Genomic DNA, 14288 nt, shown 5'->3' with positions numbered 1-14288 from the left:
CTCAGTTCAAACCCTGGTTGGGACGTCTTAGCCCCAACACAGACTACAACAGTGTGACAGAGGATCCTGCTTCAAGGCTATTTAGAGTTTTGCAACTCAGACTTTCTCAGGGGCTGTTCTCCAACCTTTGCTGGGTGGGAAATAATTCCACTTCTCTCTGTGTCCTCAACAGCCAGTCCTGGTCAGCTCTTGAGAAGATTTTTCCTAATCACGATTGACCTTCAAAGAAATTTGCAACAGGTTTCTTCTTCTTGGGGTGGGGAAGAAGTTAATAATGAAGTTGCCCATGTTATGACAAGACGTTCACCAGTAAGGAAAGTTCCTGAGAAGAGCCTTTGGTTCTTGCCCTAAAGCAGATCTCACAGTGGAGCCCCAGGGTCTGCAGTCACCTTCTCTCTTTTGCAGTGAAATCTTAGTCCACCTTGTCACATTGCTGACCTTGGGGGGACCTTGGGGGAAACAAGTTTGTTCTCTGCAACTCACATCTTAAAAGGTATGGCCAGAAGTTCCTTTTCTGCTGTATCTTTAAAGAAGACCTAGACAAAGATTCCCTTGACGAGCTGGCTCTCGTTTATGGCATTCTAACGTTTGTTCTGACAAGTCGCTGGTGGCTTTGTCTGGGGCTCTCACGAGGTGTGTGATGAGCTCTTCGATCCTTCCCAGGGACTTCCCTCTGTTTGTTTTTGAGATGCGAGCTTTGCCTGGATGGTCCTGGTTGACGCCTCTTGTCCTGGAGTTGTTACTGAGAGTGCCCTCTTCCACTTGCAGAAGCATCCCTGTTTAGATGATAAACCATGTGGCCGTGCCACCTCTTCCTTAGACTCAGCCAGGGTTTCTCTGGCTTGCACTGTTGACATTTGGGGCCGGATAATTCTTTGTTGTGCGGGGCTGTCCTGTGCATCGTAGGCTGTTTCCCAACACTCCTGACCTGTCCCCGCTTGTTGCCAGTAGCACCCCACCACCCATATGTCATAACCAAAAATGTCTCGACATGGCCAGATATCCAAGGGAGGTGGGGGAGAACTGTCGCCCCAGTTGAGAACCAGTGAGCTGAGGAGTACGGATTAGCTTTCAGCTCTGACCCCCCCTGATTCCGTGCTGCTGGGGCCCCGTGTTGCCAAGGAGTGGAGGCTTACAGCCAAGGACTGCTGTGATGGGTTAGCACTGCCTGCGCTGGGCGCAGGGTGGGCATGGCAGTACGAGGTGTCCTTAGATTAAAAAGCGCCAGACTACCAAGGGGCCCTGGCAGGCAGGAGCAGAGACTAGCCAAGTTGTAGAAGGAGATCTGTGGCTGTGGCTGCAGAGCAGGGCCCCTTGTTACCCATACGCTGTTCCGGGGCACCTGAGACAGATGCAGATGTCTCAGGAGTTCAGAGGAAAGCGAGGTCGCTGAGGCCCGGGGTGGGCGGGGAGGCACCTCCAGGTAGGGCCTGCGGAAAGCCTGGCAGGTATTTGTCAGTAAGTGGTTATTGTGCAGCCCAGACATGCCCAGCACAGTTTTGTGTATGTTTCATTTCCTGTCCTTGGTTTAATTGAAGCTGTGGTGACAGGGAGGGTTCATGCTCCCCACCCTGGCTTTTCCTTTTGGTTAATTGTTGTCAGAGCCATTAGTGGGGCTTCCTGCCTGGGAGGTTGGTCTGTTGGTCTGTTGCTCGGGATCCTGTTGGGGGCTGGAGGCTTTGCACTGCCTGGGACTGGGAGGATGAGAGCGCAGGCCCTGTGCTGCTGCCCTGGAATTCAGGTGGAAGGAGCCCTGGGCCTGCCACAGAAGCGGCCGGGCTGGACCATGGTGCTCCTGGGGTGAGGGCGGGCCTGTCCTTACAGGAGAACTGGCCCGTGGGGGAGAATTTGAGCCCAGTTACCACCCCAGCAAGAGCAGGAAAAAAATAACCTTCTGTGTTAATTAGTCAGAATGCCAGGTTTTGTTCACTTTCAGTGACTTCATGGTATTTTAATGAGCTCCCAGCATTTCTGGGGGAGCAGCAGGGGTGGGGGCGTGGGGGGGTGTTTGCCTAAACTAATCCAAGAACTATTTAACCCTTTGTTCCCTGGCCCCACCTCTGCCCCCCAGAGGAAGCTCGATGAGAAGTGTTAGGTGACCGGAGACCCCGGCGCCGCTCCCAGTGCCTGGGAGAGTGTCCACGTTCCCGCCAGTGGTTGGCTGACCTTTCCGGAAACAGCGAAGGGTAGAATTTTAGCGCCATCTGCACAAATGAGCACGGTCCTGATCCCCAGGCCCAGAAGCCTTGACTGGCTTGTCCACAGGCACCAGGGAGCCTGCCCGGGGCCCGGTCTCCCCGTCCTGCGGCCCCCGGGCCAGCCTGCGGCGCCATCCTCCTCGTCCCGGCTAGTGTCTGAAGGAACCCTTCTGTCGGGTTCGGGGGTTAGTGGGGGGAGGAGCACGCCTGCTGGTTGTCCCCCGGGGAACTATCTGCCCTCCACGGCCCTCCTGAGGAAAAGCGTGATATGGGTCAGAGACCAGGGATTGCTTCATGGGCACCATGGAGCCCCGGTCTGAGCAGCCGCGCAGGTCAGGTGGCGGAGGACGCGAGCGGCAAGAAGCCGCAGACGCGGTGACCCCACCTTAGTGGCCCTGTCAGCCGCCACCACACAAAGGCCCTGCTGTCCGCCAAGAGGCCTGGAGTCAGGTCTCCTCACGCGTGTGCGCGCCGGAGGCCGCGGCAGCCCGCTCTGCCGTCGCCCACGCGCTGGCCCTGACCGGGTGGGCAGGTGGGCGTAACTGACGGAGCCTTCACCTTCTCACCTGCACTGGGGCCTGACGAAGCGTCCTTTGCGGGGTTTTGTAAGGGCTAAATGAGACGCCATGCGGGGTGCCTGGGCCATAAGTGCTCCTCAGAAGGAAGCAGTCGGAGCCTGGAAACTTAGTTCTGTGATGGAACTGCCCCTGCCTGGCGTACAACCTTAAAAGCACTCCCTTCTCCACCCATGCTCCCTCCTGTGTAATGAAGGCGATAACCAAACGCTTCCTCTCTCCCGGCTTTTTAATCCCACCCAGGGAGTCCTCCAGGCGCTCAGGCTCTCAGCAGCACGCAGGAAGCCGCTTGTCAGTTGTCTGCCCCTGCAGCGGCCGCGGAACGTTCAGGGGCAGACGCAGCTTCCAGCTTGCCTGATCTAGTCCTTGGAGCCGGAGCTCGTAGCTCGCAGCTCGCAGCTTGGAGGCCTGGGGGTGGATGTGGTCTCGGTTGAGCTACGGGAGAATGTTGGGGATGCTTCGGAGTTGGATCTTCAGCAACACTGAACCGGTTTTCTGTTGACTGTCCTGGCGATGAGCCAGATGAGATGCTGCGACAGAATCAGCGTAGGAAAGAGGGCCAGTTTCCACGCCCCGGCCCTGATGAGGCTGCTCAATTACAGTGTGGTCCTGCCTGTCCGTCTCATTTCTATAAAATGTTCTTCCTAGAAGAGGGATCTGTGGTTAACTGGTCCTTTTCAAGGATTCAGCTTTATGCTTGCTTTTTAAAAAAAAAAGCCCACTATGTGTTGCTTTGCTGGCTGAAGTGGGAGATGAGAAAGAATTGCCTCTCAGAACCTAAAGCTTTGTTGGTGGTTGACAGTGTGGCCCACCGTCTTGCTGTTACCACCTTCAGCCCCCAACCAGCAAAACAGCTGCCCCGTGACACCCCCAGCAGCTAAGCTGCTTTGCACCTTTAACTTCCGACGAGGCCCCCACAACCCTTGGTGAATACCCTCACCAGCTGGTTTGTCGTCTTCTCTCAAGTTCTGGCTCCGGGACCCCAGAGGGCCATGTGCCAGCATGGCCAAGCTGAGCGCCACCGAACATAAAAGCCAGTTCTCTGCAGGAGGCTTTTGTAGAATTGCTTGAGTCTCGACCCAGGCTGTTGCCCAGGGAGCTCCACGAGCCAGCTGCTGTTTCTGCTCTGCCCCAGGCGTGGCCGGCAGTTTCCACCTTGCCCCCGGCTGCCATCCTGTTGTCTTTCCTGCTGTCCTCCACTCCCTTCTCCCCGCGAGTCCAGCCCTTTGTGTATCCCCTCTGAAAGCCCTTCTCCTCTGGGATTCCACTGGGGTCCCTCTTCCTTAGGAGAAATGTCGGGCCAGAGCAAGGCGGCGTGGTCCCTGGCTGGTGGCTGCAAGCGGCACAGGCGGGTGCCTCCCGTGACTTTGAACTTCCCTCCGGCCGGTAGACCTGTGAGAGCCGCCTTGGCAGCAGCCCTGCAAGGAGAGTATTCTCTCTGCCTGCCGTGCCTGAGGGAATGCGGGTGGACCACCCCCGGGACATTTCTGGCCCCTTGCCTGTGTGCTGGGAGCTGCCTGTGTTCCGTAGGTTGCGCTGGTGGATTGGTCTGGCTTCTGGAGAAACTAGCAGATAAGCCTGAAAGACTATGGGCGGGTTAAATTGAGATCCTTCCTGAGCGGGCTGCCACCTCCCCTTGCAGCCCTGGGGGAGGACGGCGGAACCACAGGTGCCCTGCCCTGCAGGAGCCCGTGACGGGGTGGTGTGGGGAGGGCCCAGGAACCAGAGTCCTAAGTGTTGGCCCACCACGTGTGCTTTGAAAAAGCCCTTGGGTTTCTGGGGCCTCTGTGTCCTGACCTGTAATGAGGCGACCGAACCAGCTGCTTGCTCAGCCTCCCCGCCTTGAGTGCTGAGCTCAGAGCCCATCGACTCCACGCAGGCCAGACTAGGTGATCGCTTGGCGCTTGCGCCCTCAGGGCCTCTGTGCCGCCAGAGAGTCTTGGGGAGTTTGCCCCAGGCAGCCCGGGGCTCCCCTCCCAGGCAAGGCCAACAAGTTTCCCTGCTAGGGAGGTGCAGCCTCCACCAGAGGGTGCCCCCTGAGGTTTGTGCCAGAATTTTCACGAGAAACAAGTTGAATAGACCCCTTGATAGAGGAAAGTTCAGGCGTTTGTCACGGTTCATCCAGGCTCACCCACCAGCGTCTCACCCAACCCGACGCTGTGCCCGCCCCCCTTATTTTTGCCCCGTTCCATTTCTACTCTTCAGTCAGTTGTCAGGAAGCCTGGTTGACCCAAAGCCGGGGTCCCACAGCAGCTTCTCTCCCAGGTGTGCCCCCAGAGCAGCTGTGGGCCGCACTCTCCGGGAGGTGTTTCTCACTGAGCCTTCTGATGAGTCAGTCCCGGGCCATGGCTGTCTGTCCCACTGTCGGTGAGCCAGGCCCCGCTCTTTCTTCTCTCTGTACTTCCTGTGGGGGCTGATATCACTGCTGCTTAGCGTGACCTTTTATGGACATGAATTGGCCTTCCGTGCCTCTGGCAGAGGAAGTGAGTGATAAGGCCACAGCAGGAGGCTTTGGTAGGGTTGGGTGCCTGTCAGGGTACCCCCTCCTCTCGCCTGCGTGGGGGCCTCCTGAGCCGGCTGGACACCTGCCCACTGCAGGCAGCCCCCATCAGCCCCGGGACGGCTGCTGCCCACCCCCTGCCTCACTGGGTACACTGAAGGTGTACCCTGAAACCCTTTTTGTTCTAAGGAAGGTGTGCTGAGAGCTTGCTGGGGGAGCTGGGGAGCTGGAAAAGGCTGGAAAAGGCGGCTTGTTGAGGAGGATCATTTCCCTGGGAGCCGGGAAGTGCGAGCCAGAGGTGGCTGCTGCTGACACGGGGACCAGGAGTCTTCAGACTGTGTGCGGAGGACCCCAGCCCCCAGTCCCCGCCCACAACTCCCTCTTCAGCCACAGCAGCTACCGTTTTTATCTTGTTTCTCACTTTGGGAATTTGGGAAGATTTTATCTGAGCAAAGGTGGACCCTGCTGCAGAGATGCGCAGCTCTGCCTCAGTGGTGCCCACCCCTACCTGGGCATCTGCTCCTGGGCGGGGTTCTTGGGGGGCTCTCTCTGCAGGTCCAGGTTCCCAGCCCAAGGGTTCCTGTGTGGGTGTACACCTGTGTCTGTCTGTCTCTTCCAGTTCAGCAGAAGGAAGGACATTTTCAAATAAGCCCTTGGTCCACATAGGCCACGTCAGGACTTGAGAACCAATGGAGTGGGCTGGGTTCACCTGGTAGCCTCGTCCTGGGGAGGGGGAGAAGGGCTGGTGGAGGGAGTGGTGGGGATGGGTCCTCCCGGGCTGCACAGGCTGGTTTGGCAGAATAAACGGAGTCAGGTCAAGAGCCAGCTGGCTTCAGAGAATTCTAGTCAGCTCACAACCCCGGGAGAGGTGCTTCTGAGCCCAGGAACAAATCTGGAAGAATGCTGTGAGCAGGGACCTGTGCAAAGCAGGGGCAATACCCACCTTATCTAACGTACCTGGGAAGGTTATTGTGAAGAAAACCTACTGCTGGAATTGATTCCAGGCCGCTGGGTTTGGGACTCTAAGTGGTGGGTGCAAGAGTTGAAGAGATGAGAAAAGCTTCCCATCGGTTTTCCTCTTAAAAGCATTTGGTTCAAGGACTCTTTCTGGTAAAGCATGTTAAGTTTTCTTCAAAGTGTAATATTAAAGCCACAGAATATTTCCTTTCAGGCTGTGTTGACTGTGGTAGCCCCACTTGAAGAATTGGAGGTGAAAGGTCAGAGGAGTAGAAAGGGGGGTTGGGGTGGCATGGAGGTTACAGTGAGTTTTGGTTCTGGAATTTTGGAATGTGGAGCGTGTGCAGGCCTCTGTGTGTGCATCTCTGTGTCCATGTCTGTCTGTACAGGCCCCAGTGTTTGCAGTCTGCATGTGCATGTACCTGCACCCGTATGTCACATGTACTGTGTCCATATTCGCACGTGCTCATGTGTCTTTATGTGCTCTGCATGTGTCCTGTGTATGCACATGCACCTGTGTGTACATATATCCATGTACATCTGTGTGCCTGAATGCGTGTGTCCCCGTGCCTGTCTGTGCCTGCGTGTGCTTGCGTGCACGCTTATATGTGTGTTTGGGGACTCTGCTTCCTGTTGTTCAGCCGCCCAGCATCTGACTCCTCCTGACACAATTAGAGGAATTCCAGCCATCCCAGAGAACAGGCTTAAGCAGCCCTGGGAAACGTTTCCTTCTGCAGGGGATGGGAATGTTTCCTTTTATGGTAGGGCTCGCGTTGCAGCCTCCTCACTTGCCAGCACGTGCAGGTACATTCTTGCCTCCTGGTGGAGGGTGACTAAACATGCCCGCAGCTGGGCAGACCGCAGGGAGCTGCAGTGGGGGAGGGCCAGGGCCTGGGGTTGCAAAGCAGCTTGCGCCCAGCCCTTCCTGGTTGCCACACTGCCCTGTCTCCCCAGCCCTCGGCCCCTGCTGCCTCCTTCCTGAGCACGAAGCTGCTGCGGAGCTCAAACCTCAGGCCTTGCTGCTCAGCCTTGAGGGACCCTGGTGTGGGGAAAGCCAGGAGGGGGGAACTTCTTTGGGGGAGAAGAAGGCTGCGTGAGAGCTGGAGCTGCCGTGTGTGTTGGGTGTGAAGCTGGTCTTGTGTTCTTTCTGTCCTTCTCCCCTTCCCTCATGGACCTCCAGCAGATGGGAGAGGCCAAGATTAGGCTGCCAGAGAGCCCGCCTGCTTGTTGGGGGTGGCCTCCCGCTCGGCTCTGCTGGCGTCCAGTGGCTAAATTCATCTCCCGAGGCCTCACACACCAGAAAGCCATGAGTCATCCCCCAGCTCTTTCAGCTCGTGCCCCGTCCTGTAGGCCCTGGTTGGGCAGCACAAGTCGGGGAGCCTGGCCTTCAAAAACTGCCAGTGCCCGTGTTTCCTTCCATCACCGACTCGGACTCTGCTGACCCCTAGTACTCCTGATTTCCCCACTGCGCCGGCCATGCCACTGCCCACACCACGGTGACTTCACGAGGCAGAGGCACAGAGCAGCTCCCGTTGTGGACCGCACAGCTCACAGGGTGCCAGGCCAGGTCCCTTTCCTGTGTTATTCCCAGTTCTCAAGATAATCCTAGAGGGGAGTTGGTAGCACTTCTACTTTACAGATAAGGAAACTGAGACTTGGGAATTAGATGCTTCACAGCAGAACAACCATTAGGAAGGAGGCCAAGCCTGGAGGGGGCTGTGATGTGGGGTGGATGCAAAGGAGAAAACCGAGTTTGTATTTTCAGCTACTGCTTAAAATTGGACGCCCAGCCCTGGACTGGGTCTGCCAGAATGTCTTCAGCAGCTCCCCTTGAACTGAGCTCTCCAAGTGTGCGGCTTCACCATTCCTTCCGTACCCCAGGGAAGCAAGGTGTCATAGCCCTACTTGCTGAGTGGTCCACAGAGCTGGGGGTAGTTGCTGAAAGTTTCTGACGCCCAGGTCTAAAGATCAAATTGTTACAGAAACTTGTCAAAAGCTGTCATTCTGATAAACTTCCTTTCTAGCCATCTCAAAACTGAACTGAGCATCTTGCATGTGCCACGCACTGTGCTGGGCACACTCGCGTGTTTTATTTGCATGTGGACTGTTCCCCATGTCACGGAGGAAGGAGGAGGCTGAGGCTGGGAGACGAGGCAGCGTTTTACCCCAGGCCTGGCTGATGGCAAAGCCAAGCCTCGTGTACTCTGCCCCCTTTCCCAGCCTCTTAAGCAGTACTCCTTATTTAAATGGAGACACTCTTTAAAACACCTGCCACATATGTGTAAGGTAGACTCCAGGGCATTTCCTACAGATTGGCTTTTAGTCTCTAACGGGTTCTTAACAAGGGGTGATCCGTGAGCTTAAATTGAGATTCAAAAAAACATTCTTATGGGGACGTATTGGTGCAGGTGTGATATATTTATTAACTAATACACAGTATCGTGTGGACTTAGAAAGAGGTCCGTGGTTTTTACCTGCCTGGCAAAGGGGTCCGTGGAACAAAAAAGGTTAAGAGCCCCTGCTCTAAGGTGACTGGGCGGGCCAGTGAGGTGGAGCAGCCCGAGCCAGGCCTGGAGGCTGGAGCAGCTGCCCGGTGGCCACCGCAAATACTCCTGCCCTGCCCACGGCTGCAGCTCCGGGCGGCCCCTGCAAGGGCAGCAGTTGAGGCTTTGTACCTTCTTGTGTGCAAAATGGGCTGTTGAGAAGAAGCCAAAGCTGGAACTTTGGTATCTGGCAGATGTTAATTTTGTTCTGTCTCATCCTATGTTTCCTTTTTTTCAGACCGAGAAGATCAGTCCATTTTGTGCACGTAAGTGTTCTCCAGGCATGGGTGCCTTATTTTCTCACTGATCTGTTTATACTGTTGAGGGCTCCTGGTGAAGCCTGAGCCCATGAGTTCCAGTCCCACTTCCAAGGTCCTCTGTCGCCTTCTCCAGGGACAGGAGTTGTATGTTTACTCTTCAGTGGTCCTACACCAGGGATGAGCTTTATTTCATGGCTATAGATTGAACTTGCCTTCCTCAAAGGAGCCGGTGGGCAGGAGGGGTGGGGTTTATAGCCGAGAGGAACCTTAGCATAGCAGGGAATTGCTTGGCCCTCCCGTAGTCCTGGGCAGGATAGCTGCCCTCTGGCTCCGAATAGTGGCTTTCTTTATCTGGCCTTACCAGGACACTGGGTCCTCTCCCCCTGCCCCCTGCCCCTAACAAGGAAACAGAAACCCCACTGCTGAGGGGCTAATGGTACAGCGCATTCCTTCCCGTGGAGCAGTTTCAAGGGGACACGTAGAAATGCCTTTGACCCCTAAGTCAACAGCTGCCTAAAACCGATTCCTAAAATATTTGAATGCAGCGCTGCCAAGTGACCAGCACAGGCAGTGGAAATATGTTTATTCTCCTCAGGCCCTGGGAAATGACCGAATGAGAATTCCAGACTTAGCATTTATTTGGCTGCCCCCCTTTGCGCCACTAGGCGTTGGGTTCCTCCTCGGCACCCAACAGAATGGTGGTGGTGGTGGGGCACACAGTGGGAGGGACTTGGCCACCTCTCCCCTGAGGACTTGCGTGCCTCTCTTGGCAGGGGCGAGTCTGGAGCTGGCAAGACAGAGAACACCAAGAAGGTCATCCAGTACCTGGCTCACGTGGCCTCCTCGCATAAGAGCAAGAAGGACCAGGTGAGTCACAGCCTTCCTCCCACTGCCGCTTTCTGGGCCTTTGGTAGGATGACTTAGAAAGTGCCTGACCTTCCCGAGGAAGAGCATTTCGTGTCTCGTGGCTTCTGCTGAGAATGAGCTGCTCTGGGGTACGAAGCCGAGGCTGGGCCTGCTTTCAGGCGGCTGCAGCTTAGCCCTCTTTCAAGTGGGCCAGTGGTAGCAGGTTTGCTGGTAGCAAGCCCATTTTTCCCTTGGCCTTGTAACTTTCCATGTTGCTGTGGAAACCGGAGGTGACCCAGCCTGGGTTTGCATAGCAGCACTCTGGGAGTCTGCAGCTAATTGCTGTGTGGGAGCCACCTCTGGAAGTTGCAAGAAGAGATTCCAAAGCTTGGTTTTCACATGGAAGGAGACTTGCAGGGTCTTAAATTCCTGCTGCTTTTCCCTACTGTGGAACTGCCTCTGGGTGGCCAGCCCCCCAATGAAGAGAGAAATTGCAATGGGAAAGTCATCTCACTTCCATTTTCTTCCCTCTCCCTTTTGATGGATTGTGGTCGATCTCGGCAGTGGCCTCGCTAGGTGAGCTGCACGTTTACTGCACGTTCTGCACCAGGAATGCGTGTTCTGCCCATCGTGTGCCCTTAGAGTCTTTATTTTTTTCTAAGCAGCTTTTCACTCTACACTGTTGTCACCTTCTGCAGCTAGAACTATTCTCGTAGTCTCGGCTCACTGGTTGTTTTGGGAGGGGCTGGGTGTGACACACAGTGACCTCTCATGCACTCTGAAATGGTAACTCCTGCAAAATCAGACAGGCCTTGCGTAGACACCCTCAGAAACCCCGGTCATGCCCAGGATTTCCCCTAGCACCCAGCGGACTGACGGCCCGACAGTGGAAACCCACCCCCACGGATCCGTCTTCCAGACTAGAGCAGGAGGCTGGTCCCTCTCACCTGCCACTCCTGTTCTGGCCAGAAGCAAGCCTGGGAAGGTCCCCGTTGGAGTTTCCCAGGGGTTGGGGATGCTCAGTCTTCAGCATGACCGCGTGGTGCTCTCTCTTGCTCTCTCGCTCTCATGCACACACTTTTAAACTTCCTGGTGAAATCTGAGTGCTAGTGGTGTCCCCTCAAGCCATCAGGGTACGCTCACCATACTGGCCTGCTACGGGCCTCTGTAAGTAAGTGGGGGCGTGTGACTCTCTGCATGCAGATCTGAGGTGTGTTCTGCAGAATGTCCTAATGAGTACAGTTTTCTGGAATTGAACCAAAAGTAACTTTTCTTGTGCCAAATTTCATAAGACACTCTAAATCTTTTTCCTTGAGGTGCTAAGAATTATATTTAGAAACCAATGAAGTTTCTTTTCTTCCCTCTATCCACTCCCCATTTTCCACCCTTTTTAGGAGGTTTATTTTAAAAACAGAGCTGTGAGTGAGATTAGGAATTCCCAGCTTGGTTTCCTGCCTCTGTCTGGCTTTGCAGTAAAATCAATTTTCCAACTGTTTACTGAACGCCAAGAGTGTGCCTGGTGACATCGGAGGGCAGGAGACAGGACCAGTTACAAAGTGATAGGAAGACCCATCTGCCCTGTGCCTGGGGCTCCAGCACTCAGTGACGCCGCCGTGGGGGGCACAGGGGTGATAAGTGGGAGCGCGCAGGTCGCGTCCTCCTCCTCAGGATGCACGTGCAGACCCTGGCTCTAGCAGGCGTCCAGGGTGAGTGAGTCCATCACCTCTGGCTTCTGATACTTCTTAGGTCCTTGCTTTTCAAGGCAAGGGGCCAATTTGGTGGATTTCCTTGCCTGAAGCTGCACTGTGAGTTCCACATGCAGCAGGGGCACAAGACACTCTTGAACTTGGGTTAGCCGGCCCTGCATCCTGAGGCCTGTCACAGCATACCCTGGGAGGGACCGCACCCTCTCACTTGGAGTGGCCCAGTTCTTATCCCAAGGCCGCCAGTCAGAAGGTTCCAGATCTCACCTGATGTGGGGCAGCCAGGCTTCCCCCAGGGCTGCTGGTCGATGAAGCAGAGCTTGGCCTACGAGGCCCACAGTCTCGGATAAAGGGACTTTCCGTTTGGACTTCGTAGTCTGACCAGCGACCTTTGGTCCTTCCTCTCCCTCTCAGTTTTTTATGCATTCGTTGGTGCCCGCTGGCAGTGCACCACCCAGTGGAGCCTCTGAAACCAGATGGGTAATTCCCAGCCTCAGGAGTCTGTAATACCTTGTTATTTCATCTTCAAGTTGCAGTGAAAAATAAGTCTCCTCCATGCCCAATTACATTCCATGGAGAAAAGCTCACAGGTCAGCCATCCCCCTTCCAGCAGGGTCCTCAGCTCTGGAGTCTGAAGGGTTCTCCCAGGCTGGCCTGCCGCTTCTGCTGTCCACGGCCCCAGTTTGTGGTCCCTCACGGGGGGCTCAGCCTTCCCTCCAGACCAGGACAGGCGGCAGGGTTTGGGGGGGGGAGCACACTCCCACCCGTGGGGACGGGGCAGCTCACCCATCCGGCTGCTTGGCCTGTGCTTTGGGAGGAACGCCGTGGTGGGTGGGGGGCGGCTCTCGTCCGAGCCCGGCTCCCTGGGCTGCTTCAGGCAGGCGCCCCCCGGTCCCCAGGCGGGGGTGGGAGCCCTGGTGCCGCTGCCCTGCGCCTCGGCTTGAACCCCAGCCCCTGGCCTGCCTAGGATGCCGTTGGGAAGAGCAGGGTCTGGTGGGCTTCCGCCCTGCCCACCAGGACCAGGGCACCTGCAGTGCTCTGCAGACAGGGCTGCGCTGCCACAGTGCGCCCGGCAGCCTGGGGACCACGGCTCTCCCGGGGTCTCCCGCTCTTACCAGTTTCCCTTCTGTCTCTCATGAGCAGCCTTTATTCCTGTAAAACCCTGGCTGGATTCCAGCCCCACGGATAAATACAAAACCCCACCTGGCCCTTCCGTGATGATACTTCCCCCAGAGGGTACCTGGGTGTTGACATGAACGAGCCCTGTATTTTCCTCAGCCAGAATGGGCAGGAGGAGACTGCCCCTGAGGCTGACCTAAACCCATCAGCTAGAACCCCCCCCGGGTGGGGCTTGGGGAGCAGGTAAAGGGCTGCAGCAGCGGCTGAGAGGTGCGGTTTGGAGACCTGGATGCCACTGTCCCTCTGCTGCTTGGTAGCCGGATGGCCTTGGGCAAGTGCTTCACCCTCCCTCAACCTCAGGTCTTTCTTCTGTGAAGTGGAACCACTTTGTCCTGTCTCCCCTGATTATTTTGAGGATACAGGATAAGAAGGCACCAGATGCGTTTGTAAACCACCTGAAATCACGGGTAGGGTAACTGGTGTTATCAAGAACTAGCTCTGAACCCAGAACAGGCCCAGGTGATCCCACGGGCAGATCCCTGACATGCTGGGAGTAGGTTTCGGGACTGGCAGGGCAGGGGACCAGTAAGGAAAAGGAAATGTTTATCAGGACCTGCATGAGATGAGCTGCTCTCCTTCATGGGTCTGGTCCCTCATCTCCTCCTAAGTAAAGGGTGGGAGTGGAATGGGGCTTAGTGGCAAAAAGGGAAGGATGCCACCGTCCAGCCTCTTTAGTTTACCTGCTGCTTTAAGGCGTGGTCCTCCACGGACAGTCCCTGTTGGGAGTACCGGGTCGCCTGGAGCCGAGCGTGTTCCCCACTTCTCCTTTTCCAAGGCCAGTAGCTGGTCAGGTCCATGAAAGTGCAAACTGGGCATGATCCCGAGGGCCCGGCGGGAAGACTGTCTGAGGATCCAGGGCCTGGGCATGGCCGCATCGGCCACCAGAGTCCCCCGCAGAAAAGCCCTCTTCCTGGCCTGTGGGTGTCAGACCCTGCTCTGCTGCTATCCCTCCGCCTGGTGGGGCGGCGTTGGCAGCACATGCCGCTGTCCGGCCCTCACAGTGCCTCCGGGTTCCTTTCCAGGGTGAGCTTGAACGGCAGCTGCTGCAGGCCAACCCCATCCTGGAGGCCTTCGGGAACGCCAAGACTGTGAAGAACGACAACTCCTCGCGATTCGTGAGTAGTGGGAGGCGGTGCCGACTCCAGCTCCTGGGGCAGGAGACTCATACTCGTGAGCCCTCTCGGCTCCTACCCAGGGCTTTGGCAAGTGTTGCCTTCCACTCGGGCACTTGTACCTAAAAGAGGAGGAGCTTCAGATTGGGTGCTCTGTGGTCCTGTTGTGCCTCATTGCAGCTGGGGGGACCTGCCCTCTCCCTCCTTTGTAAAGGTGGCGAGAAGCCAGCGAGGGAGCAGGGAGGCTGCACCCCTGCTTGTCTTATTGGAAGCAGGATCCAGCGAGTGCCTGGGTCCCACAGAGCAGTGAGGAATACTTGAGATCCTGGGGCAGACCTCTTCCCCTCCGGGAAGGAGCAGGCCACCCCTCGAGCTAGTTCCTGTCCCCAGGCAGCATGGTGCCCAAGTCCTGGGC

At 56.4% G+C, this 14288-nt stretch overlaps 1 protein-coding gene across 1 annotated transcript in view; it reads left to right on the top strand.

Moving 5' to 3' along the window:
* MYH9 (myosin heavy chain 9) overlaps positions 1-14288 on the top strand; it is a 97270-nt gene that overhangs the window by 49580 nt on the left and 33402 nt on the right. The window contains exons 4-6 of the mRNA XM_058308745.1: positions 9012-9039; positions 9807-9900; positions 13784-13876. Coding sequence (XP_058164728.1) covers positions 9012-9039; positions 9807-9900; positions 13784-13876 — 215 coding nt within the window. The remainder of the gene's footprint in view (positions 1-9011; positions 9040-9806; positions 9901-13783; positions 13877-14288) is intronic.

This window comes from Dasypus novemcinctus, chromosome 12, assembly GCF_030445035.2.
Source record: "Dasypus novemcinctus isolate mDasNov1 chromosome 12, mDasNov1.1.hap2, whole genome shotgun sequence".
Classification (NCBI taxonomy): Eukaryota; Metazoa; Chordata; class Mammalia; order Cingulata; family Dasypodidae; genus Dasypus; species Dasypus novemcinctus.
Note: the sequence above shows the minus strand (reverse complement) of the source record. Positions and strands in the feature narration are given on the sequence as shown.